This window comes from Girardinichthys multiradiatus, chromosome 6 (assembly GCF_021462225.1).
Source record: "Girardinichthys multiradiatus isolate DD_20200921_A chromosome 6, DD_fGirMul_XY1, whole genome shotgun sequence".
NCBI classification, from domain to species: Eukaryota; Metazoa; Chordata; class Actinopteri; order Cyprinodontiformes; family Goodeidae; genus Girardinichthys; species Girardinichthys multiradiatus.
In genome coordinates, this window is record NC_061799.1 from 37,435,938 (window position 1) to 37,461,088 (window position 25,151).

At 39.3% G+C, this 25,151-nt stretch overlaps 1 protein-coding gene and 1 long non-coding RNA gene across 2 annotated transcripts; one reads left to right on the forward strand and one right to left on the reverse strand.

Annotated features, from left to right (window-relative positions):
• The first annotated feature begins 454 nt into the window (after positions 1-454).
• On the forward strand, positions 455-24,583 carry nfatc4 (nuclear factor of activated T cells 4). The gene is made up of 13 exons (XM_047369075.1): positions 455-1,030; positions 8,187-8,353; positions 9,108-9,620; positions 9,704-9,879; positions 12,896-13,058; positions 13,284-13,384; positions 17,568-17,669; positions 19,130-19,317; positions 19,413-19,553; positions 20,456-20,511; positions 20,935-21,061; positions 22,803-23,504; positions 24,303-24,583. Exons 1-13 carry the CDS (start codon positions 844-846, stop codon positions 24,371-24,373), a joined length of 2,694 nt encoding a protein of 897 aa, XP_047225031.1. The 5' UTR covers positions 455-843; the 3' UTR covers positions 24,374-24,583.
• LOC124870412 lies at positions 15,409-19,326 on the reverse strand. The gene is made up of 3 exons (XR_007038764.1): positions 19,242-19,326; positions 15,574-15,814; positions 15,409-15,492 (listed from the first exon to the last, which is right to left on the reverse strand). It is a non-coding gene; the product is annotated as an uncharacterized LOC124870412 (long non-coding RNA).
• Positions 24,584-25,151: the final 568 nt, after the last annotated feature.

A 25,151-nucleotide genomic window follows, 5' to 3' on the forward strand; every position in this document is an offset into this window, starting at 1 on the left:
AAAAAGGGGGGTTGTGGCGTTCATCGCCACAGGAAATAGGCCCTCTTATGTTCACTAACTGACAGTTAACACTGCAGCCCTGGTGGTCATGCAGCTGGTCTACAAATGGAGGTATCAGACACTTTAAGCTGCTCCCCATGTCTTATGGTCATGATTAGAATAACAATCATACTGTTTCTAACCTAAATATGTAGAAAAACATTAATACTGAAGATGAAATTAGTCCTAAGTAGAAATAGGCATCAATGATGATGGGTAACAACGTGGAAAGAGCTTTATTACTAGAGTATTAAGAGGATGAGAAATAAATGTGACAGAAAGAAAACCCAGAAGGAGAGAGAGGAGGGAGGCTGGAGGTTGGGCAGGGGGGATTCATGACTGACACTTACAGAGTCCTATGGGGAACCAGCCGGGGCTGGGAAACCCACCCAAAGGCAATTAAGGGTAAAGGACGACAAAAATATTTGATGAACTTTTTTCTTCTCTCTCGCTGCCTCAGACGGGACAGAGGAGGGAGTCGTGGGATCTCGATGGCACTGGAATTAAAGACCCTTGTTTACTGGAAGTATTGTTTAGGACAACATTGTGAATTTTTCTGAAGGATGATTTAACGCTGACCGCAAAGCATCCGTTTGGATAAACTTTTATATAAAGCGAGAAGAAAGGCTTTTTATTTTTCTGGCAGAATCACAACCCAGACGCAGGTAAATCACTTTTGCGTCATGGCGCGCTGATGACAGAGCGCTAAAGTTCTTAGAAAACCTCTGGGAAAGTTTTTTGTGGCGCACTTTAAGGACTCGCAGGAGATTGAGATCGGATCACTGGGTCTTGATCCGGAGGACGATGGGGGCCGCGCCGGGCTCGGGTTGGGAGGAGGGCGAGTTCGAGTTCAAGCTGGTGTTTGAGGAGGACCCGCCTCAGCGACAGATCCAGGGGCCGTCCCCGGTGCACACAGCCGAGCCGGAGAGCTCCGTCGCCGGGGAAGAAGAAAGTGATGGCGCCCTGTTGCGGCTGGACTCCAACAATCTGGGTTAGAGTCATGATTTGAGTTCATGCTGCAGCTAATGAAGCTTCCCAGACATGTGACATTCTCATGGGAACGTTTATGCATGTTTGTATAGTTGCATCTACACTAATGACGGCCTCCATCCATATGCATCTGCTAATGTAGTGTATGTTTGTGTTTGAGACTGCATGCCTTCCTGTTTCCCTGGGTGAATTCTCACCGAGGCTTTGTTTTTTAGTGTGGTATGCATCTGCGTGCATATTTCGTCGTATTCCTGTTTGTTGTGCGCATTTGCGCGTATGTGAGTGTGTTTGGACATGTGTGCGTGCGGCCCCAGACTCAATGTGTTTCCAATCAGCTGTGCGTGTGAGCAAAGTTAACAGCTGCCATCTGGGAAGGAACCTCAACCTCTGTGTGTACTGTGCGTACCTCCCTTTTGCTCAGCCTCCATCTCCCTCTCATTTTGACCGCAAAACTCTCACAAAGCTAGTATCATATGCAGTCATTTCACGCCCACACTGGTATTTAGTTGTATTACCAAACTCCAGGCATAAATATGCAACTGCAAGAGAGGTTAAGAAGAGATTCACCAAACCAAGACATCGGAATCAGCCAATTTTCCTTGATCCGTCCTGATTTGTCAGAAGGACAGATTTTTGCTTTTTTATCAAATGTATAAACGCCTGGAAAAACCATTCTGGGGCAAAAACGCACCAGAGTGTATTTTGCACTTTTCTGAGTTAGAGACACATGCCTTTGGATAGAGACATTTACCTTGATGCATGAAAAGTGAAATATAACGCCCTTAGGATGTCATATATGAAGAGTGCAGAAGATAGGAGACTCAATGCTCTGAAATGTGTAGCTTTTTCACTTTTAAATGACAAGTTCCTTTCCAATTTTCTTTAGGTCAACTTTCCTGGCCATAACCTCTATTTGTTGACCCCAGTTTTTCTGCCATTGCTACTTTAACTTAAACGATCTGCAGGAAATGGAGTATTTTTACACCAAAGTATGTTCCGAAACATGTCAACTTAGTAAGAAACAGCCCAACATAAAAAAAAAAAATAATAATAATATTAGAAAATGAAAGTTGGAATTTTAAGAAAACATTTTGGGAGATGTTCTATTCCATCGACAAACCCACCAGTTTTCCTTCTTCTTTGATCGGCAGGTTAAATACTGAAAAATCAGTTTTTCCAGTTATTCATTGAATGCATCAAATCCCTGTGCATGGGTGGGTTCGCTCCAGGTACTCTAACTTCCTTCCGCAGTCTAAAAACATGACTTTTAGTATAACTGATCTCTTTAAAATGTCCTTAGGTATTAGTGTGTATGTGTGCATGCTTTTTTGTCGTGTGTGTCACTGTGTTGCCCTGCCATGGACTGGCAACCTGTCCAGAGTGTACCCTGCCTCTCACCCGTAGACTGCTGGAGATAGCCACCTGCCCCACCATGTCCCTGTAAGAAAGAGGGTAAAGACAATAGATGGATACTTTGATGCATAAATGCTGATAATCTTGCACTTCTATCATTCTTTCTATTATGTGTTCTGTACTCAGAAAAAAAATTAATCAGTCAAAATTGTAATTGCAGGTCAGACCTTGAGCTAAACCAGATATCGGTATAAGCCAGGAAAAGCTGATTGGTGCATCTGTAAAAGTTAGAGAGTAAATGTTCATTTAAGTTAAAAACGTTTCATGTTTTAGAAGTTTAAAGTCTCCCGTCTCCTGTTCTTTCCTATCATAAGGAGGCCATATTTAAGTATTTATTGACCCCACAGTTGTTATGCTTCAGCTCTGCTTTAAATTAGGTATTTGTACTATTTCCCAAAATCAGTTTTTTAGCAACAATAAAGCAAGACACAGACATCTTAAAAATAAAAAAAATTCTTTTTTAGAAAATGCGTTCACTTGTGAGTAATAGTACAAGAGGACTTTAATGCAAGACATCAGCATTTTTTATTCCTCCTGCCAATAAATTTTAACAAGTAAACTCACACTTCAAAGAAAGATTTATTTCACATATGGTGTAAATTATCTTAGATGTTGGGCATCATGTGTTTTCAAACAGAACTTTGTTCTAATAGCAATGAAAGGGTTGTGACCCATACATCATTAGGATTTTATGCTGGTGTCTCATCTCAATGCATCTGTTGAACATACAGTATATAAACCAACCTTAAACAAAAACTGTGTTTTCATATTAGCTCCACTGCAACTATATGCATTTAAGTTGGTTTTCCAACAATAACATTTGCACAGATCGACATTGTGCTTATATTAGCCTGATTATATCGTACTATTATTATATTATATTAGCCTATACATTGTCCTTTGGTATGGTCATATGAAAATGTTGTATGCCACTCAGTAACACATGCAAATTCAGGCACGAAATCTGCAAAACTGCAAAAAAACCAAAAACTATGCAACCCCAAAAAGCAGACAAGCCACTGCAAAATATTAATATATATGTTATTTGTATTGTGACAGAGAATCCAGAGAAAAAAAAGATTAGTGTATCAAAATATATATTATTAATAATAAAATCTAATTTGGATACTGTCTGACATTTCTGAATTAAGATGGAATAAAGAATTTATTTAAAAGTTTTATATTTGTACTCATACTCCCACACCGATGACCACTGAGCAAACCAAAATTATCAAGCATGCACCAATCAGGCTCTCCCTGCCCAATGCCGATTTCCAAGTTTCTTTGAAATCTTATCTGCCGGTTCTGAATTTGGATTGATTCCCATTTTTCTTCAGAACCAATACACATAAAAGAGAAAAATGTGCCGAAGGCTTTTTGGTAGAGGTGGTCATTTTGCATCCAACAAAACATATGTCATTTTGTCCTAACTTATGTATCAAATCATATTTCCTTAACCTTTGTGTGATTTTTATTAAACTCAGAAAAGTGCATCAAAGTACACAGTAGACTTTGATGGCCTGAAAAATAAGAAATGTACCACAAGATACGAATATTTATTATCTAATTGCTTGAGTTCCACACATCAGGCTATTCATTGCCAATACCAAGTTCGGATTTTTACTGATTTAGTATTTCTGCTATAGAATATAAAATGTAAAACCGAAAACAATGTGCAGCAGATTTTTTGACAGCAGTAATAGTTTTGAATATAACTGAAAATGAAATAACTACAGGACAATCCCTTTTTATACATCTGCCTCTAGCCTTTATCTTAGGGGTTCCCAAATTGGGGGTCTGTACCCCCCAGGGGATCATGAGACACCAAGTAGGGGGTCTCCAGATGATTTTTAGAATCACCATGATGACCTCTCAGAGGTATGGAGGGCCAAAAGAGACAAAAGTACATAACTATATAACAAAATAAATGTGAATGTCCCATTAAATAAACAAATGTACAATGAAATAAATACATGTACTATTAAATGTACCATTTATTTATTTAATAATATGTTATTGAATAATTACATCTACAATTTAATTGTGAAATTCACAATTAAATAATGTCCTATTAAAAAAATAAATACACCTTTTAATGATGAAATAAAATTAATTAAAACATTTTTTTAAATAAATTTGCTTAGAAATACCTTTAATTAGGTCACTTTGTATAGAGTGAAAGTAGGGGCTATTAGTAAACTAAAAAAAGAAGAGTGCACCACAGAAGGCCCTACATGCTGTTACTTGATGCTTTTACAGACTGAAAATGACTTAATATTTTCATGTTTTGGTGTTTGACCTGCCAATTATTGATCAGGGCAGATCAAGGCAAAACTGGCCAATTCAGTTCTCTTACTCTGGCACATCTCTACTTAATTACCTTTTCAGTGCACACTCATGCCTAGGGTTCGGTACCACAACTAAATGCCAGTGTAGGAGGAAAACAAATTGATTGGATAAGATATGTGTTTGGAACTGGCCTGTTCCAATTTCTGGTTGATTGATTGGTGCATTATTTCCAATATTCCAATTGTTATTTATTAAAGTTTTTCTCCCTTTGATAAAATATGGCATTTTATATCTGAAAACATCTCATTGCACTTATTTGTCATTACCATAGTCTGTGGTAAAATCCATACACCCTATTGCTTCATACAGATAAGGGGTTAATATGTTTTACATGCAAAAAAAGAAATAATAGAAATTCTGGCCTGATGCTTTTCAAATATCTCATACCTTGTGAACTCTCATGGGGGCTGTAATTCTCAGGTTTGGGGGTAAACATAGCTTTAAAAAAATCTGTCATTAACATCTTCTGCACTTTAGAATAGTTTTTTTTTACTGTGTTCAATAAGTGTTAGGTAAGCTTTTGAGGCTTATAAACTTTACTGGTTTGCACACACACATCCACCCAGATCCAAAACAAAAAGTTGCCTCAGCACAGCAGCTTTAATCACTTGGAAATATTTCTTTTGCCAGGAAACATTTGAAGAGATTTTTTTTTTTTTTTACCCCTAACTCGTAATTTGTTGGCGGTTATAGTTCTGTGTCCATGCTGCCCAAAATTTGCCTGTATGGCTCACCGCCATCATTGCACAACAATGATCAAATGGAGTCTTGCTCATTACAGAGTAACCGCTGCTATGCTCCGTGTGCTGTCCCTGCAGCACAGGCGGGAATTATGTGTGGCCTGGAGCAGTTGTGGCCTTGTTTGGGTGATTGTTTGGCATGAAACAAAAAAAAAAAAAAAAGGTTTTGGTGATTTCATGCTTAAGAAATTGTGTTTTATTAACGGTTATAAAAACTAGCAGCATGGTTTGTGACTGCTAATGAAGAAAGCAAGGGTTCTCCGTGATTTGGTCTTGATTCCAATTTTTGATGCTTAACAGCAAATTGTTTTAGCCATAAAGGCTATATTTATAAAATATGACTTGGATTATTATAGTATATTAACCAAAAAACCTACAGTTTGTGACGGTAGTTTGTTGGTGAACCAAAGTGCAGCGAAGGGTGAGGGAGCCACATGCTGAGTAGAAGCGTTTTAATAATCATAACTAGAGAGCTTACAGGATAAGTAACGCACAGAATTCAAGGAAACTGACATGGAGCTCGTATTAATCAGGAGGATCCAGTGGCAAGAAATCAAAACCGGAGTTTAAATACAGAGGCCGGGTGAAGAAATTACCAAATAACAAGAGGAGTTAATCAGAAGAAATGTGGAGCAGCTGGTAGTAGGAAAAATGCAGAGCAACTGAAGGAGGGAGGCTAATTAACACAAACTAGAAGGGAAGGACCATAAATATCTGAAAACAAGAATGAACTATGAACCTTATCTAATAAGAATAACTAGAATAACAGCAACCAAATAGGGAAGTTCAGAGAAACAGACAAGAAAATTAAAACATAAACACCTAGCTGTCAAAAGTGGACATATCCCTGATAAAATATCAGGTTTTTGTAACCAAATTACACCTTTATTATAAATAATCTGCAAACCTTTTCTACACATAATTTGACTTTTATCCTTTACAATACAATAAATACAATACTTTGTTGATGCACCGTTGGTTCGATTTCAGCATTCAGTCTTGTTTGGTAGGAGTCTATCCACTAACTGCATCTTAACAATATTTACAGACTCTGCCTTGGAAAGGTCCTCCAAATCTTACAGGTTAATTAGACAACTGAAGGTTTTGGGTCGCAACTGACTGAAACTCTGAGCTAATCATATGTTCATCCACCTCATTAAAAACCCAGTTTCATCTGAAGAAAAGTAGCCCCAGATCATGATAGCGCCACCACTATGTTTCCTTATGGGTTTGGTGTTCATTGTTGTTTTGTGTCAAACACCCCTTTGGGAATTGTTGCCTAATGTTAAAGTTGGATTTTACCATAATACATTGTTTATCAAGGTTTTAACCAGGCCTGCATGTTTTCTTTGAAAGAAAGGCTTCTTATAGAGAAAAAAGGAAACTGTGACTTACAAAACACAACCAGTTCTTGACAAGAAATTCCTGCAGCTTCTTCACGGTTGATGTCAGCCTTCTGGTAGCCTCAGTAGGATGTTCCTGACATTTGCTCATTAGCATCTTCAAGCTAAAGCCACACTTTGCCGAGAGGTTGCAAATGATCAAAATAATCTTGTTAAGTAAATGTGTCAGTCAGAAAAGGAGTCCAAATATATCTAGTGTTATACTTATATCTATGGTAATTTTTTTCAGTACCTAGAAAGAAAAGAACATAAAAAATAACTCCTATAATGCACAAAGTACATAAAGTTCAGGTCAGTGTTTATTTCGCCAGATGGCGGTTAAAGTAGAGACATTTAAGTTAGTTCTCTATCTATCTTTGAATATCGTATAAGATCATGTTGTCTGCTCCATTAACATAGCTGCAGCAAAATCAAAAATCACTTAAAAGACCCCAAAATATAACTGAATAACCCCCCTTTAATGTTGCAAAACAATGAATAGATTAATTGGCCGGTTATCACATACGAATTTGCTGTGTTATTTATCTACCCCATGATCTTTATATGATTGTATAAAAATAGACTAAACAGTTGGAACCACTGCAGGTCTTGGCTCCCTTTAAAAGCTCCAGTGGGTTCATTTTCCATACGGCAACAATTATTGCAAATTGAGTAAAACTAATGCACAAATGATAAAAGCATGTTAATGTAGAAAAATGACTCTTAATTGTAACAGTCATTTTTCTTACAAGATTTTGATTTAAATTTAATCTGTCCTTTTCTAAATGAAAAAACAAAACAAAAATTAAACCAGCACAAATATACAGCATGTTCTCCATTAAAAACAGACTGAGGTTTTGAAAAAGACTATGGATACAGTCAGTCAGTCAGTCAGTCATTTTCTACCGCTTATTCCATAGTGGGTCGCGGGGGAGCTGGTGCCTATCTCCAGCAGTCTATGGGCGAGAGGCGGGGTACACCCTGGACAGGTCGTCAGTCCATCACAATCACTATGGATACACATAATGCAAAATCTCAGAGGCTTTTCCATAATAAAAAAACTACATGAATATTTAATTTTTTGACTGTGTCTTTAAGATAAGATAAATTGCTGTCTGTAAAGAATGTTGGGATGTATTAGATACATAAAATGTGAAATTTATATATTTTCAAATTTGATTTGAAAAACAACCACATTTCCCTTATGTTCAACCTTACAGTTCATTCATTCATTCATTCATTCATTCATTCATTCATTCATTCATTCATTCAGGTACGGACAACCACTTAGCCAACGCTCATGCAGGACACTCAATCAACATCCCCAGCCCGCCGCCTTCGTCCAATCAGCGGGCAGGGATGCATTCGCCACCTCCCCGACGGGCCGCCGTCAGAGAGTTCAGCGGTACCTATGAGAGCCTACCGGCCCGCTCTGTGCAGGTAGGGCAAAAAACAGTTCATGACATTAACTGAACTAAACTAACTAAGATCTTCATTCAACAAATAAAATCTCAGTGGGAAAAATGAGTTTGAACAGGGAGTTTGAGTTATGAGCAGTAGTTTTATTTTCAACTGCTGCACATCTAAACTTCATTCACTGGTCACTTTGTTAAGTACACCTGTTCTATTGCTGTTTAAAACAGACCCCAAATCAGCCAATCACAGAAACAGCTACTTGGATGCTTACAGGTGATGTCCATCCCTGTATTCCCATAGTTTACCCTTTTATCTTCTGATGTCTACTTCCAGAAGGATAATGTACCATGTTCCAAAGCTCAAATCATCTCAAAGTGGTTTCTTGAACATGGCAATAAGTTCCCTGTACTCCAAAGGCCTCCACAGTCACCAGATCTCAATCATACAATGTGCCTTTTAGGTGTGGTGGAACGGGAGATTTTCATCAAAGATTTGCAGCCGACAAAGCTTAAGCATGATCTTCTCATATAAATATGGACCAGAACGTCTGATTTTCAGACACCTTGCTAAATCTATGTTACAAATAATTAAGGCAAAAACGGGTCTAAACCAGTACTACCAACATGTACCTCATAAATTGCTGGTTGGGTATCTTCTCTGCCCATCCTCCACTGCTTCCCGTTAAAGGGACAGAAATGAGCACATAGTTCCGGTACATAACCTCATGTTAAACAATGCAGAAACTCATATGTTTTTGTTGCCTATATGTTTCTTTCAGGTTTCAGAGTCGTGTGTGGTTGACTGTCCCAGCATCCAGATAACCACCATTTCACCTGAGGATGACCCAGCACCCATCATTCCCAACTACTGGGACATGGGTAGCAGTGGTAGGTGGGACAGAGAGCGTCTCTACCTCCCCCTGCTGGACCCCTTTTCTTACCGTGACAGGTTCCCGGGCTCCCTCAGCCCCAGCCCCGCCTCAAGCCCTTCATCCCGAGGCTGGCTAAGCCCTGCTTCCAGCTGCGACTCCCTGCTGGTGGAGGAAGAGGAGCTCAATGAGGCCACCATCAGTTTCGGACTCTCTCCGTCCTCTAGGCCAACTTCTCCTGGGGGTAAAAAGCGCAGGAACTCTCCTCTGGCTTCTCCCTGCATCTCACGGAGAGGCAGTTACTCGGAGGACCTGCAGGGGTGTAACCTTGAAGGTGGAGAGTCCACCTCTCAGTCTCAAGCGATTCCCAGCAGCTGTGAGCTCAACATCCCGCAGAAAACCAGAAAGACGTCACTGGAGCAGGTAAAGATTTTGGTGTGTTTTTTAGTGTGTCTTTCTAAACGAGAGGCGATTCAGCTTTTAAATTAAGATGTGTTTTGTTCCAGTTGTCTCCAAGGGAGGTGGATCAAGAGCAGGTTCTGGCCCGAAACTCTCCATGCCAGCTGCCGGAGACCCAACAGACCAGGAGAGAGCCTCCACCACTGGGAATGGACTACCTCCCAGTGCCCCCTGCACTGGCCTGGGGCAGAACCAGAGCTAGTGCCCACAGTCCTCTATTCAGGCAAGAAAACATTTCATGCTGTCATAAAAGTGCTGAAAGAGAGTCTGAGGAGTTATCATATCCACTTTTCAAACTGAAAAGTAAGCAAAAAACACATTATAAGGTAAGTACACCCTCTTTCAGTTTTTCAGTTTTACTAACCTGGTTCCAAAATTATTTAAATCAAATGGACAAAAACACACCACAGATTTTGCAATGCCATTATTTCTGTAAACAAAAATAAAGTGAGAATAAAAAATCAGTGTATGAAAAACTAAGTACACCCCGCTGCTCCATTTGACGCCTGAACGATAGTACAAGTGGAGCAGCTGCTCTCCCCAAAGTGTTGGAGGTGGGATTACACTTTTTAAATAGCAAGAAAAAAATAGAAATTAGAATTATTCACAAAATGAGCTGCATGGTGGTAGAAGTATGGCCTTGCAGTGAGAAGCTCCTAGGTTCGAATCCCCAGGTTCCTCCTCTAATGAGGTTGAACGTTCTCCCCAGGCTTGCGTAGCTTCTTCCGGGTACTCCAGCTTGTTGGTTGCTTGTCCTGTGTGTCTGTGTTGCCATGTGATTGACAGGCAACCTGTCCAGGCTGGAAATAGGCACCAGCCTCCCCTGAGACTCGGCAAGGACAACTGGGTGAAGACAATGGATGAATCGATTATTTATAAAATGTTTAGCCATGGTTTGACATAAAAGTTGTTTTTTGGAATGTGATTTCTTCAGTCAGAATGTTAACAAGCAACGGTGAGGAACGGTGAAACGAACACCATCTGAATCACCTTTTTAGGTGTTATAACATCTCTGCATCTCTCTCACTCGCTCACCAGGTGAAACACAGTAGAAAACAGTAGAACTGTACTATTCAGGCGGAGTGTAAACACCTGTTGGCAATTTGCAGCAGAGTCACCTGTTGAAGGGACAGACGGCAGATGTCATGTAATAAAGCTCCCCATCTCTTGTAGTTACAACCTCCCAGTGTCAACATTTTAACAAACTTTTGCCGTCAACTCTTTAAATATGCTTATGAAATCATTATATAGCCGAGGAAGCAAAAACTGGCTCCAGCTTACAGCAGACCTGCATCAGCTGCCAAGTTAAAATGTTCATGACAGTTCATCTACGGCTTGTTTGGAAGCGTTGCCAGAAAAAATCCCTTTTCTCTCTAAAAAAGAATAGAGCAGCACTTCTTATTGCAGAGTGTCCGTCTGTGGCCAAACATAAACTCTTGTGCATGTCAAAGTACTCTAGAGTCAAATGTTCAGCCATCTGTCTGATATAACCAGAAAAATAATTTCGAGCAAATCTACAAGATAATGGCTATAAATTAAAAGTATCAAGTTGTTGCAATGGCCTTGTCAAAGGTCCAGACTTCAACCTGTTAAAAAAATTGTGCCACTAGCCCGTAGGAAATCTGTGCAAATAAATATATAAATGGCAAAGTATGAAGATCAATGAACCAAAGCAATGTTGTAAAAAAGCGAGGACCAATAATCCTGTGCAGTGACGTAGGGGTAGAGACTCTCTAAATCATACAGAACAGAGGTGCTTAAAGTTATTTTAATCAAAGGTGGCTCTCCATCCTGTTATAGCATTTCCATTTTGACTTTGCCTCTGATAAAAGGTTAATAGTCTGAATAAAGTTGGCCCATTGACATTTATTTAATCTAACAAATTTGGTGGCAGATGTCGGTTTGTATCTATGTGAACATAAAAAAAGTTCACAGAAAGCCATCAAACGGGGTTCAAGCTATGTTTTTGCGGCTAAGCTTTTGGGTAATGTGGGGTGGCTGGTTGACTGTTTTACCTTTACATTTTCAAAACAGAAATGTAAAAACAGAAATGGAAATTTTAACAAACCAGCAAAAATGTTTTACACCATTTTTGTTCGATTCAAAGTTAAGTAGTGAAGTGAACACTGGACAGATATATATATATATATATATATATATATATATATATGAGCAAAAAGGTTATATAAAATATACATAATACATACTTAATAACTTATTTATTCATTATTTAATTTGTTTTTAACGCCTTCATTATTTTTAAAGTTGCATTGCATTCAGTACATTGGAAAGGAGGTAAAGTGTCGTCTTTACTGTCTTAAATAACTGTCCATGAATTTCACTTCCTCCCCACGTTTATACCAGGGTTCTAGGTATTAAGAGTTTGTTTTGCACTGAGGATAGAGAAGAGAAAATGGGCTTTTATAGACGCAGCACATGTGTCACAGAAATAGCATACGATAGGATACCAAACTGACAATGTCCATCATCTACCTTCAACACACTAATTAACACTAACCGCTAATTAAAACGATGTAAAGTCATCTAGAAACATTTGGCGAGGAATTCTGCTTTTATTTGAAGCCATTATGTTATTTTTCATATGTTTTACATGTTTACCTTCCTTTTTGCTTAATTTTAGGGGTCATCTTGCCAGTATCTTGTTAATAACAGACTGTCCCATAAAAGACGCGTATGGTCGCCAGTTTGACCACAGTATTATTTTTTATTTTCCATTCAAATTCTTTCCAGTTTGATCAGTTTGTGGTATTATACCCTTCTTTACAAGGTAACCCCAGTCTTCATGGTATTCATCTCCAACTCCCATTTCACCTTGACGTCTAAGCTATTATCTGGGGATTCTTCTTACAATATGCGACATGTCGATGAAATAAACTTCTTTTGATAACTGATATAAAAAAATGTCTAGTTGCATATGTTAGTGCAGATGTTTTTTGTCAGTGTTTATGTTTCTCTAATTATTGCCTGATTTAAGTGCTGATTTATAGAGAAATGCATCCTAACTATCAATATTGTGTTTGGAAATTTCAAATTTCACCAATTTCAATGAGCATAAATTTAAAGACATCAAGAAGTTCAGCTAGGTTTAGTTTTTGGCTTTTCCAAGTTTCTGTAGCTGAGATATAAATCTTTCTATTTGCTATATAGCTCATAGGCCCCTACTGTGTTGTTGTCTATGTTCTCCTTTAGCTGTAACTATTTCATCTGCCATCCCTTAGGTCTAATGCTCTGCCTCCACTTGACTGGCCGTTGCCATCCCAGTTTGACCAGTATGAGCTGCGCATCGAGGTGCAGCCCCGCCCACACCATCGAGCCCACTATGAAACGGAGGGCAGCAGAGGTGCCGTCAAAGCTGCACCAACAGGACATCCTGTTGTCAAGGTCCAACAGTTTTTGTTCACTGTGTAAAGCTACATTTAATTAAAATCTAATGGTGCTACTGTGAAGTCGTCAAGGATTTTTTACCGAATCTTGTTTCATTTAAGCAGAAGTAGTCGTTATTTTCTGACACTGCGTTTTTGTGCTAAAGAAACAAAGTTCCATGTTGGGTCTGGTTCCTGCTAGTCTCGTCACAGTCTGATTTTATCGCTCTCTCTCTCTGTACAGCTGTGTGGATACGCAGAAAGGAAGCCGCTGTCGTTGCAGGTTTTTGTCGGAACAGCTGACGATCGCTCAATCAGGCCACACCCTTTCTATCAGATACACAGGTACGGACCTCCTGACTCAAGAACAAATGTATCTCCATGAATTGCTAGTATCTGAAACTAACAAAACCCTCACAAGATGCATCATCTGACTGTGGCTTTAAATTCGGTTTAACTAAACAGTTGGGGCTTCGGAATCACTCCAGGAAATTTCTCCCCCAAGTTTTTCTCAGCTCTAAATAAAAGTATTAGATTCAGACAAAAAAATATCAAATTTCTTTAATATAAGGGATCCATTCATCTTAACACAGGGCATTTCAGCAATAATATATGCTCTTAAAGGCATTTGATGAGACTTTTTTGGAACATCTAAAAACGACAAGTCCAGGGTGCTTTTAGTAAACAAAACATTTTAATAGTTGCTTTTTAGCTGGATATTAATGATTTAGAAAGCCAGGATAAACAAGTAGAAAAATACATAAGCACTGAAAAGACTTACAGCAATAATTAAAACAAACACAACAGACAGTAGCGAAGCAACTGAGACTCTGATGCAGAAATTATTACATTTATGCAAACAATGGCTTTAGGATCCAGGCAATGTTGTAATTGAGAAACCGTATAGATCAAAAATTGGTCTAATTAAAAAATATATATTTTTCTCATCGGTCTCACAAGTCCAACAAAATTCAAATCTAGATGGGTAAATTCTCTTTGTCTTGGAGCTTTATTTGCATACAAGTGAATAGGAGAAAAACATTGTAGATGTATTTGACCTCAGATACACACTACTGACACTTTAAGGTTAAATGATTTTATAGGATCTAGTATATTAATGGAATAAAGAATTATCTTAGTAATCACAGTAATATGTTTAAATGATAATTTAAGTGAAGAACCAAGAACATAAACAACATTTAACCACTACAGAGGAAATTCTGCAGGATTGTGATTAGCCCATGTCGATTGACCTTGTCGACTCTTATTCTCGCTCTAAAAGATTGATTCCAAATTTTTGCACAGTACTAAATATCTGTCCAAAATTAAAGAAAAGTTTGGAAGAGAAACAAAAGTAGAGGAATTCAAACAGAGGAACTCCTGCAGGTTCTGACACCAGAAAACAGCTTTAGTACCTGCAGCTGGGTCAGAATATTCTCTTTGTTACTCTCTCAGAACCAACTTGGCTTTCTGATCCAGCTCTCGGGTCCCCTGTCTGTCAGTCTGTCAGTGGGAGAGACTGTCAGCCTTGGCTGCACAGTTCTTCTGTCAGCCCAGGGAAGTCTCTCTGAGGCTGAGATGCTGTTGGCATTCAAAAGCATTTCTGTAACCGTGCAAAGGAGCTGGATTGTCCTTGCAGGTGCATGAAGACCAAACAAACAAAGCTGGTAGGAACTTAAAGATTAGACGGTGAACAGAAACAGAGTTATGAAAAAAAACATTGCAGTCAAATCTTAACCAAGTTGCTCCAAACTTATTTGGGTCGGGCCTCTTATTTAAAAGTACTGGTTCTATGACTCTTAGTCTGCCCATCATTCTTTATCACTGACTCACAATCACACATGATGCGATGATGAACTGAGGACTTTAGCACATGTGTGTTTGTGGTAGTTTATTATTACCAAGAGATTTTCAATAGAGAGATATCACTGGCTGGAAGCAGTGTACTCCTTCAATGTTACCAGCATTCAGCATTATTTGTTATATAAACTGTATGTTAACTTGCTTCTAAATAAACAGTTTATTACTTTATTGATGCAGCACTTTCACAACAGCTGGAGCGCCCTCTGTGAAATAAAATGTTTTCTTAATGTAATGTCATGTCATGAAGGCCTTTTGCCCACATCTTACAGTGTGCATCTGAGTATGCTTACATGTATAAAGAAAGTTATTTATCTGAGTGTCTATTAACAATACAAAAATATCACGGAGGAAAGTAAGAATGCTTCATATCTGCCGGTTTATATGCCCAACGTGTTTACAGCCAGAGCAAGCTAAAGAGAGCATCTCCAGAACGCCATGCTGTAGAACAGTGTTATGTTTTGAGGCAAGCTTCTGACCCACGTGCGAGAAACTCTCAGGAGACAACGATCAAATAACACATTTATTGTAATACAAAGACGATGGGCAATGTCTGGGTCCAGGGGGTTCCTTCGACACAGGCATGAAGTTCACTGTGACAAAAAGGTTGAGAGATGAGTGGAATAAATAAACCGAAGAATGTGGAGAGGTGAGAATTTATGAGCAGTTCTTACTGGTCGGAGGTTGATGGTAAAGGCCAGGAAGGTGTGACCAGAGTCCAGGGGGTGTTGATCCATGTGGCGAGCTGGATCTCGGAATAGAGTTAAAGTTGGCAGACAGGTTGAGGCACAGATGTTCTAGGAGATGCCTAAGGTTGCCGAAGTAGTCCAGGAGGCTATGGCTCGAGGGGTTTTGAGAAGCGAATCCAGGAAGCTTCACTGAGAGGTCGATCCACGGGGGAACTCAGAAGGTAACCTTGGAAAACAGAGAGCACCAGGTTAAGCATAAGCCAGGAATAACAGGAAGATCAAACACTAGGAAATATCATGGAGGGATCGAGGGAAAACATTGGGTTGACACTCAGGTGTCGATTAACCAGCAGCCAGCTCCTCTTAAGCTCCAGCTTCCCCTCCAGGGAATCCTGCAGTTTAGTGGTAGAGAAACACCACACAAACACACCCAAACCCAGATTCCTGACAAAGCGTGGCATCTTGGGGTCAACAGGTTTTATAAACAATCATAAAATGTTACCTTCAAGTTACCGGTTATTTCGCACTGATGCTACAAAAAAGCCTTTTCTGCTCTACTATCACAAACATGAAAATGGTGTTTTCTAAGTATTTCTGGAACTCTGGGCTTTTGGTCAGATGAGACTAAGATTGTGCATTTTGGACACAAATTTTCCAGGTGGATTTGGTCTGAAACAAAAGATAAGTACATGGAAATGCTCCTTATGGACACGGGTAAGTATGGAGGAGGACCTGCAATGTTAGGGGCCTGTTTCTCCACCAAAGAACCTAAGAACCTTCTTAGAGTGTATAGCATCATGAAGTATTTTAAAAACAGGGACTTTGAAAATAAAAATCTGGTGGCCTCTGGCAGAAAACTGTAGATGGGTCATCATGGTAATTTTCAGAAGAGTAATAATACAAAACATGTGGCTGAATCAACACCAAAGTAGTTAATCAGAGGCTAAATTAACCTTCATTGACCTCAGTTCTCAGACCTAAATCCTCTGGAAAAGCTATGGGTTGAGCAAAGGAGAAGAGAGAACCCAGGATTGGATACTCTAGAGCAGTGGTGTCCAAATGCTTTGTCACATGGGTCAAAATTGTCAAGTTAAAAGTACATGTGGGCCAAAAAAATCCCCAAAAAACAAAGATTCCAAAAAATTATAATGTGATTTTTTACCTGCTCAATAATAAACTATGCAAGCAATAAATAAAGTAGATTTTTTTATAGGAAAGTAGTTTTATTATTGATTAAAAAGGGTTTTGCAGGTTTGCCTAATGAAGAGAAAGGTCTCCAGTTTGCAAATTATTTATGGCTCAATTGAAAAAAACCAAAATGTTTTATTCTTTTTAGCCAACTTTTATCTGCATCAATGACCTGTGCTGGCAGGCCAAAGTAGTTTTTTTCCCTTAATTGCAGATGGGGGCTGTACAAAATTAGTCCAGGTGCCCCAAATTGACGCCCAGTCGCTTTTTTGACAGCCCTGATCTAGAAAGACATGCAAAGAATGGTCAAATATTCATCTTTCTATATGCTCCTACCTTGTGAAATGTTAAAGGAGAAGTTGTATTATTCAAATTTTCCTCGATATGCAGCTCAGTCAGATTATTCCACTGCAAATAATGATGAACGTCTCTTAAACGTATGTTTACCAGAGTGGTCAATTATTGTGAAGGGTACTGCACATTGGTAAATCATCTTCAATATGATTTTTTTATCTTTTATTTGTCGTGATGTGGTGGTGAGTATTTTCTAAGGCAGCAAACATGACACTGATGGATTTGAAGTGGATGTGGGGTAGATTCTAGGTTGAACAGTTTGAATTGACCAGGGTCTGGTAGTTGCAAAATTGTCATTAGAACGCTTTGGTTGAGATTTGACAAGTGAATGTTTAAAAATAAATAGATAATTGATCGTCTTGTGCAGAAATATCTGGGGTATGGTGATTACCCGCTGTTTTTTGATCTCTTAATTTTAAATGTGTCTTCATCGGTAGGGTGACTGGGAAGATGGTCGGCACTGCTAGCCATGAAAGCGTCCAGGCCGGGACCAAACTGCTGGACATCCCTCTAAACCCCGAGAACAACATGACTGCACTGTGAGTAGGAACGAATTGAAACGGTCACCTCCAAAACATTCTTTACTTTACTGCCATTCAGAGGAGGACTTGCTGGTGTGCTTCAGATTATTGTCTTTCTGTATAACCGAAGTGAGATTCAGTTTAAGCTCACACACTGATGGCTAGACATTTTCCTTCAGGATTATCTGGTAGAGACCAGAAATTCATGTTTTCATCAATTACAGCAAGTTATCCAGCCCTAAGCAGCCCCAGATCATCACACCACCACCACCATGTTTGACTGTCAGAGTGATGTACCTTTTTTGAGATGCTGTTAGTTTTACACCAATTGTAACAGGTTTTGTACGTTCCACAAAGATCCGTGTTGTCTCAACAGTCCACGGAATATTTGTCAAGATGTTTTTTGGGAAATGTGGGATGGGCCTTTGGTTTTTTTTGGTCAACAGTGGTTTTCACCTTGGAGCTCTCCCATTGATGCCATTTTTGCTCAGTCTCTCTTTCTTACCGTTGAATCATGAACTCTGACCTTAACTGAGACAGGTGAGATCTGTTGTGCTTTAGATGTTGTGTTATTTTGTGGCCTGCAGGATGATTCATTGATGCACCCTTGGAGCAATTTTGGTAGGCTGGTCACTCCTGAGAAGGTTCACCATTGTTGCATGTTTTCTCCAGTGGTTTGAGTCCCAACGCCTCAGAAATGACTTTGTAACCCTTTCCAGAATGATAGATTTCAGTGATTTTGTTTCTCATCCCCTCTTGAATTTCTTGCTTTTCAGAACTTCAGAAGTACTTCATGTTGTCAGACAGGCAATGTTTAAATGATTTCTATCATGTCTATGAGCAATAAAGCCCAGATTTGGTGGCCTCGGCTTTTTATATAAAATGTGGTTCATCAAAGGTAATTCATCATGATCATTTGAATTATGTTTGTGAGAAGAAAATATTTACCTTGATTTGGTAAAACTTAGCACCCAATCCGCCTACAACAAAGTTTAGCATCTGATTGTTGTTGTTGCTCGACATTTAAATCTCAAATTATTTATTTATTTAAAGTCTGATGCTCCAATCTGCTCTGTTCCTGTTGCTTAACTCAAACGTTTTCTAAACTCAGTTAGAAATATATTTTTCTAAAATAAGTCACAGGCAAAGGATATTTTTTCTGCCTAAGTACTGTAAATTAAGGTACTTCAAAACATGATTTGTCCACAATCTGAAGAAAGATGATTAAGATAAGCCAAAATTTTAATCCTAATTTTACTAATTTAGTCTGAATTTCTTTCTTGCCTTTGATATCAGTCAGTTTAAAATGTTCTGTCTTTTCTGATTGCTTCATGTTTCTTTTTTCTTTGTCTTTATGTTGTTTTCTATTTCACTAATGCTATTTTTATCATGATGAAAAATAAGCATTAGAGCTGCATTAAAGGACCACCGTCTCCAATCCTTCACAAAAAATCTCATGCAACAATTTTGTTTTTCAGCATCGACTGCGCTGGGATTCTGAAACTACGAAATTCCGACATTGAGCTAAGAAAAGGAGAAACAGACGTCGGGAGAAAAAATACCCGCGTCCGTTTGGTGTTTCGTACTCACCTCCCTGCAGCGCCCCCTGTGGCCCCTTCTGGACGAGTCTTGGCTCTGCAGGTTGCCTCTTTGCCCATCGAATGCTGTAAGATGCTGTTTTATGCACACAATTTGATTGCATATAAAACTGCATTATTGTAATAGAGGAAGAGGCCAATAAATGTTTCCTCACCACTGCAGCTCAGCGGTCAGCCCAGGAGTTGCCCGTCATTGAGTCCGTCAGTCTTACATCCTGCTGTGTGGAGGGAGGCGAGGAGCTCCTGCTGAGCGGTACCAACTTCCTGCCGATCTCCAGAGTCCTCTTTATGGAGAGAGGGTCCGGTATGACTTTGACACCCACCTATTAAAATGACGTGGTGCCAGAAAACACTTAATAAAATAAAATTAATGAGGAGAATCAGTTCAGTTTAATTCAACTGTAATCATGCCTGTTCTTTACCAGTAAGCTGATACCTTTATTTGCACAAATGATTAATAATTATTAATAATAAAAACTCTTACTTTAATATCCGATATCTCTTTAAAACCTGAATCTTGTGATCAAGCACTGAATGAGTAGAAGCCACTGATTAAACTCGCTGGAATTTCCTTATGTTGGATACTTGAAATTACTATTCCTACACTATTAGATAAACTAATCTATTTGGAACATTATTAGGATGTGAAATTAAAAGGTTAAAGTGTCTCGAATCCAGTTCACATGAAGGATACGATCCCACAGCTTAAACTTTTATTTGGAAAATTGTGTTAATAAAGAGATTTTTCACCTGACTCCAGGTTAACCTTTTGTTCTTTGATTAAAAAAATTACAGGAGGAATATTACTCTGGAGAACTCTCTCAGTTTCTTTAAGTGGAAGAATTAATATTATAAAAATGTTCTTTATTCTGCTTTTGTTAAGTAATGCTTTTAAAAAACAATCCTTCAGCACGAGAGTGCCATGTTTTTGTGAGTTTATGATTCCCAAAATATTAATTTTTATTTTTAGTTTAAAGACAGACAGACACAATATTTGACTGAGTATGACCAGTGATGTTAAATGATATGAACTTAAAGCGCAGACACACTTGGTGAGGTGTTTATCGGATTAATAATTTGACATGTTATGCCTGCCTAAGTTATTTTTGTTGCTGTTAGCTTCTATCAGTGTCAAGCTTAATTAAGTTTAAAAGGAAGAAATTTTGATTTGTTTTGCCAACTGTGCCTTTTGCTCTGACACATTAGATGGTAAATTACAGTGGGAGGAGGAGGCGCATGTTGACCGGGACAACAGCAACGAGGTAATTTTACGACGCTCTCACTCTTTTTATGTCTATGGATGCTCCAACCAGGAAATTAGCGTTTTTTTTATAATATTTTATTTCATAAATAGTCATCTAATATTTTATTTATTTATTTAATCAATTTTTGAGCTTTCATACATACATGGCAAATAATGCGGCACTTCCTTGAGTTAAAGTCTACATTCCTAAATGTGAAATAATGTTTTTAACAAAAGAACTGCAGTGTTGTGAGTCATGATGACCACATAGCATTTATACAGATATACCACTTCACACTTTACCTTTAACAGCGCATGTAAATGCGTTCTTGCATTTGTCCATACCAGTGTTTACCAGCACATTTAAAATCTGACACAGTGGTTTAACTATTATGCAGCAGGAAGGAAATATACATGTATTTTGTGTCTGTATTTGTTGTAGTGTTTGCTGTGTGTGAGGGTTCCTGCCTACAGCGACCTCTCCATTAGTCGGCCTGTGTCCGTCAGTCTGTACGTCTCCAATGGGAAGAGGAAGCGGAGCAGCACTCACTGCTTCAAGTATCTGCCCGGTGAGTGGCCACTCGCAACTTTCTTACCTCTGACGCGTCACAACTTTATTAATGCTCCTCATATTCACAGTGGCGTGTAAACCACATACAAATGCATTGGCACTCCTGGTAAAGATGTGTAACAAGCCTAAAAGCAAATAAAGAGACATCTTTGGACATCTTTGCACAGTTTCTTATATGATACCTCTTGAATGGGCTCTTGTCTTCAGTTCCTCTGAAAGAGTTTCTATATTATCTAGCCCCTCCGCACTGACATGGCCATGGAAGAAGGTTGATTTTGTGTCTGCTGGATAATTTCTGTGTTGATTTGTCCATATTTGGATGATTATCCTGCTGAAAACCCAATAAAGAACAATTTTCGGTTTTCTAACAGAGACCACCTGGTTTCAACATCTTTGTATATGAGAGTTCATGATGTCATGCACCCCAACAAGTTCTCCATGTGTGTCTGTGTCTTTTCCAAAGACACAGACCCACAGAATCATAGATCCTCCACCATACTTATCAGTGGGAATAAGATGCTTTCCAACATATTCATCTTTGTTTTCCTGCCAAACCCACCTGGAGTGTTTATTGATGAAAAACTCAATCCTGGTCTAATCTGGCCAAAGCATTAGGTTTCAGAGTAGATGACACACAAAACTTTAATAAATTACATTGATCTCTGTTAAATCTAGGATAATCCAGTCCAGATTTCTCCTACTATTGTAGATGTTTCCTGATCTAAATTTGTCTGGATGCCAAAATCCCCCAAAACAATAAAATAGATGGGCTACCAAAGCCAGTTGTAGCACTTTGTCTTACCATGATTGATGAGAAAAACCAAATAGGTTAAATTATTGTACTCAAATTTCCATGACACCATAATAACTGGCAGAAAATCCAGAAATCTGAGTTTGGAAAAACATGGAATTTAAAAAAAACGAATTGTAGAAGCTCTACCTTTTGCTTAATGTGTGTGTCAGAAAACAAACAACAGGAGTGATTTGAATTGGTTTGGTCCTCAATAATTAAATACATCACTTAGTTGCGAAGGGAATATGGGCTATAACACCTTGGCATCGGGGGATGAGGGGTTTGGGGATACTGGCACCTGGAAGGTCCCTGGCCTCTGTCTGTGCTGTACTGGTGTGGGCGCAGAATGGACAAGTGGGGATTCATGCCAGTGTCTTGACGCCCATCCCTTAATCCCTAAGCAACCCCATACATCAGTAAGGTCTTGAGGGGTGGGTTGATGGAAATATTTTTGAATTGTTCTGCGCCTCAATTTTGATACACAAGGGGAGACTCTGCTGTTGGCAAGCAGTGGGGTCTCGCTCATTTTAATAGTCACGGCAATACTTATGCATGCAATGTCTCAGTAACTAAGGACTGCTTGGATGTAAAGTTTTGTATTCTATTATATTTAAGCGCCATGCATTAATGCTGTTCAGGCAAATAATTTATTTGGCCAGTTAGAAAGACTTTCACTGTCATTAATGCTAAAACTGGATATGGATTCTGGTGAATGAGAAGCAGAAAAAGGCAGGTATGGAAAGTGGATGGAAGTTAAGATTGCCCTAATTAAATACATTGCATTGATGTGTAAAAAAACGTAGCTGATCCCTGAAATTATGAACTATGACCAAGACAAATCCATTGTCTATACCCAACTCTAGCGGTCATAGTGTGTACATAAAAAATCCAGAAAAATCAACATGCACCATAATGTAAATTACATTTTTCTCTGTTTTTCTCTCAGTTATGTTTAAAGAGGAGGATCCTTTGCTTTCCCGACCCTCTGTGCCACCTCTGGATGGGGGTACTGTGTGTCCGGCTGGGGGGCCACTCAGAATGGACAGGGGCTACCATGTGTCCGATGACCGGGGTCTTGGCTTCCACCTGCCCCCCTACCCCTCGACCTACTCCCCTCCCTGCCCACCCATTAGTTATCACGAGGAATTCTGCTCCAAACCGGACAGCACTGTGGAGGAGCCAAGTGGGTCTAGGGCGGCCCTGTCCGAGCGTCACCCCAGTTTTGAGAACCTGGAATTAGGCTTTACTGAACTACTCCCCCCTCTGTATCCTCGCGGTCCACAGCCTCCTTCCCCGTCCCCTTCTCCATGGCTGGACTCTCCCTACCTCTCCTCTTCACCCTCCCCATCCCACTCCTCCTCTCTCAGCCCGTTCCCTACTGAGAGTCCCCTCGCAAACTCCCCCCTGCCTCTAATCCCTACCTCGCCTTTCCCGCAGTACTCTGCCTATCCTCAGGAGGTGTGTCCCTCCCCTCCCTCCAACCCTTACCAGGACACCTGTCCAGCACCTTACTCCCACTTCGAGGGCTGGGAACCTCAGGGAAGGATGCTGGGCACGGGACACGGGGGAGAGGGCAATGCCAAGAACCATGAGTGTCCTTTGGAGTTTACCAGCTCTGCCTCTATGCACCACATTACCTTTGAAGAAGGTGAGGCAATAATTTGGAAAAATTATTCATGGTTGACAGTTTTAATGGTAATCTTTTAGCACTTTGTTTGCACCCAGACAAAGACATAATGCATTCCAACATCTTTAGCTGACTCTTTTAAAAATACCAGACTGAAAATATTTATTTAGCTCCAACAAGGTGGTTCCCAAACAGGTGGGTTTGGATTTTTAAATTCCTGTTTGAGGCTCTTGAGGCTCAGATGCTGTTTATCTTCTGCACTGTTTTGCAGACCTAAAACACCTTTTGTTGTCCGCTTGTCCACTTCCACTCATTTTAATAAGAGCACAGTGGACCATACAGTAAATTGTAAAAGTATTTGTAGACGGCCATGTTTTTATGGTTTACAACTGTGCCATACTCTTTCCATTTTCAGGTGATGGATTGAACAGAGCTGTGTGAGAAGGTCAAAGCATAGGATATTTTTTTTATTTTATACCCTAACCCTATAACTGGTTGCCGTGGGTTTTATCCAAGTAAGGGGCGCAAAATGCTAATTTTTGGCACACTTTCAAATTTTTCATTTGATATGCTGCTTTGTGTTGCTCTTAGAAAAAATCCTGTTAAAATACAATCCAATTTATGGTTGTATCGTGTCAAAATGTGAAGAAGTTTAAGGTGTGTAAATACTTTTGTGAGGTACAGTAAAATGTCATGTTCAAGCCAGAGGACTGGTTTGAAAATTAGTGGAAATGCAAACAACTTTTGAACAGTAATGTATGAAGTGGGTGGATGCAATTACAATTGTAATTTTCCTTTCTTATGCTGCCTCCTTCACAGTGTCAGAGTTCATCGGCGAGGACATCCAGGCCTACCAGTCAGGCTCGCACATGAACAACCAGTCCAACTGATCTCAACGCAGCTTTTGATGGACCCCGTTTGACATTCAGTGTCTTTTTAAATTCCCTTTGCACTTGGTATTAAGATGGGTTACTGCAGTAGCACATAACCAACAGGGGAATCTGATAGGAAATTTATGCAATTTTATTCCAACCACTGTTTTATAAAGGGAAACTAATGTTTTAAAATATCTGCCAAAATAAATTATATACTAAACTACACTGTATAAGTCTGGTGTGTCTTTTGCATTTTTATTTTTAGCCTGTAACTAACTGAAGTTAACTAAAGGGAGTTTTTCCTCTCCACTGTCGCTACATGCATGCTCAGTATGAGGGATTGCTGCAAAGTCAACGCCAGTGACTGTCCACTGTCTCTACATGCTCATCCAGGAGAAGTGAATGCTGCAAGTCACTGACTGGATGCAATCTGCTGGGTTTCCTTAGATAGAAAAACTTTTTATCCAATTTGAATAAATAACTAACTCTGACTGCACTGTTCAATGGTTAGGATTAATTGGAATGTATGTACCTGACTGTTGTGAAGTGCCTTGAGACAACATGTGTTGTGAATTGGCGCTATATAAATAAAACTGAATTGAAAATTGAATTGAATTAACTGACTTGAAAGAGTGTACCCTGCCTCTCACCCATAGACTGCTGGAGATAGGCACCAGCTCCCCCGCGACCCACTATGGAATAAGCGGTAGAAAATGACTGACTGACTGACTTGAAAGAATGAAATTCATAATTTATGATTGAAAAAAACCTTCAAGAATTCAGTAATAATTTT

Coding starts and splice junctions, on each gene's coding strand:
- nfatc4 (XM_047369075.1), top strand. CDS start 844: ATGGGGGCCGCGCCGGGCTCGGGTTGGGAGGAGGGCGAGTTCGAGTTC. Junction 9,621..9,703: donor GAAAGACGTCACTGGAGCAG/GTAAAGATTTTG, acceptor GTTTTGTTCCAG/TTGTCTCCAAGGGAGGTGGA. Junction 21,062..22,802: donor CTGCTTCAAGTATCTGCCCG/GTGAGTGGCCAC, acceptor TTTTTCTCTCAG/TTATGTTTAAAGAGGAGGAT.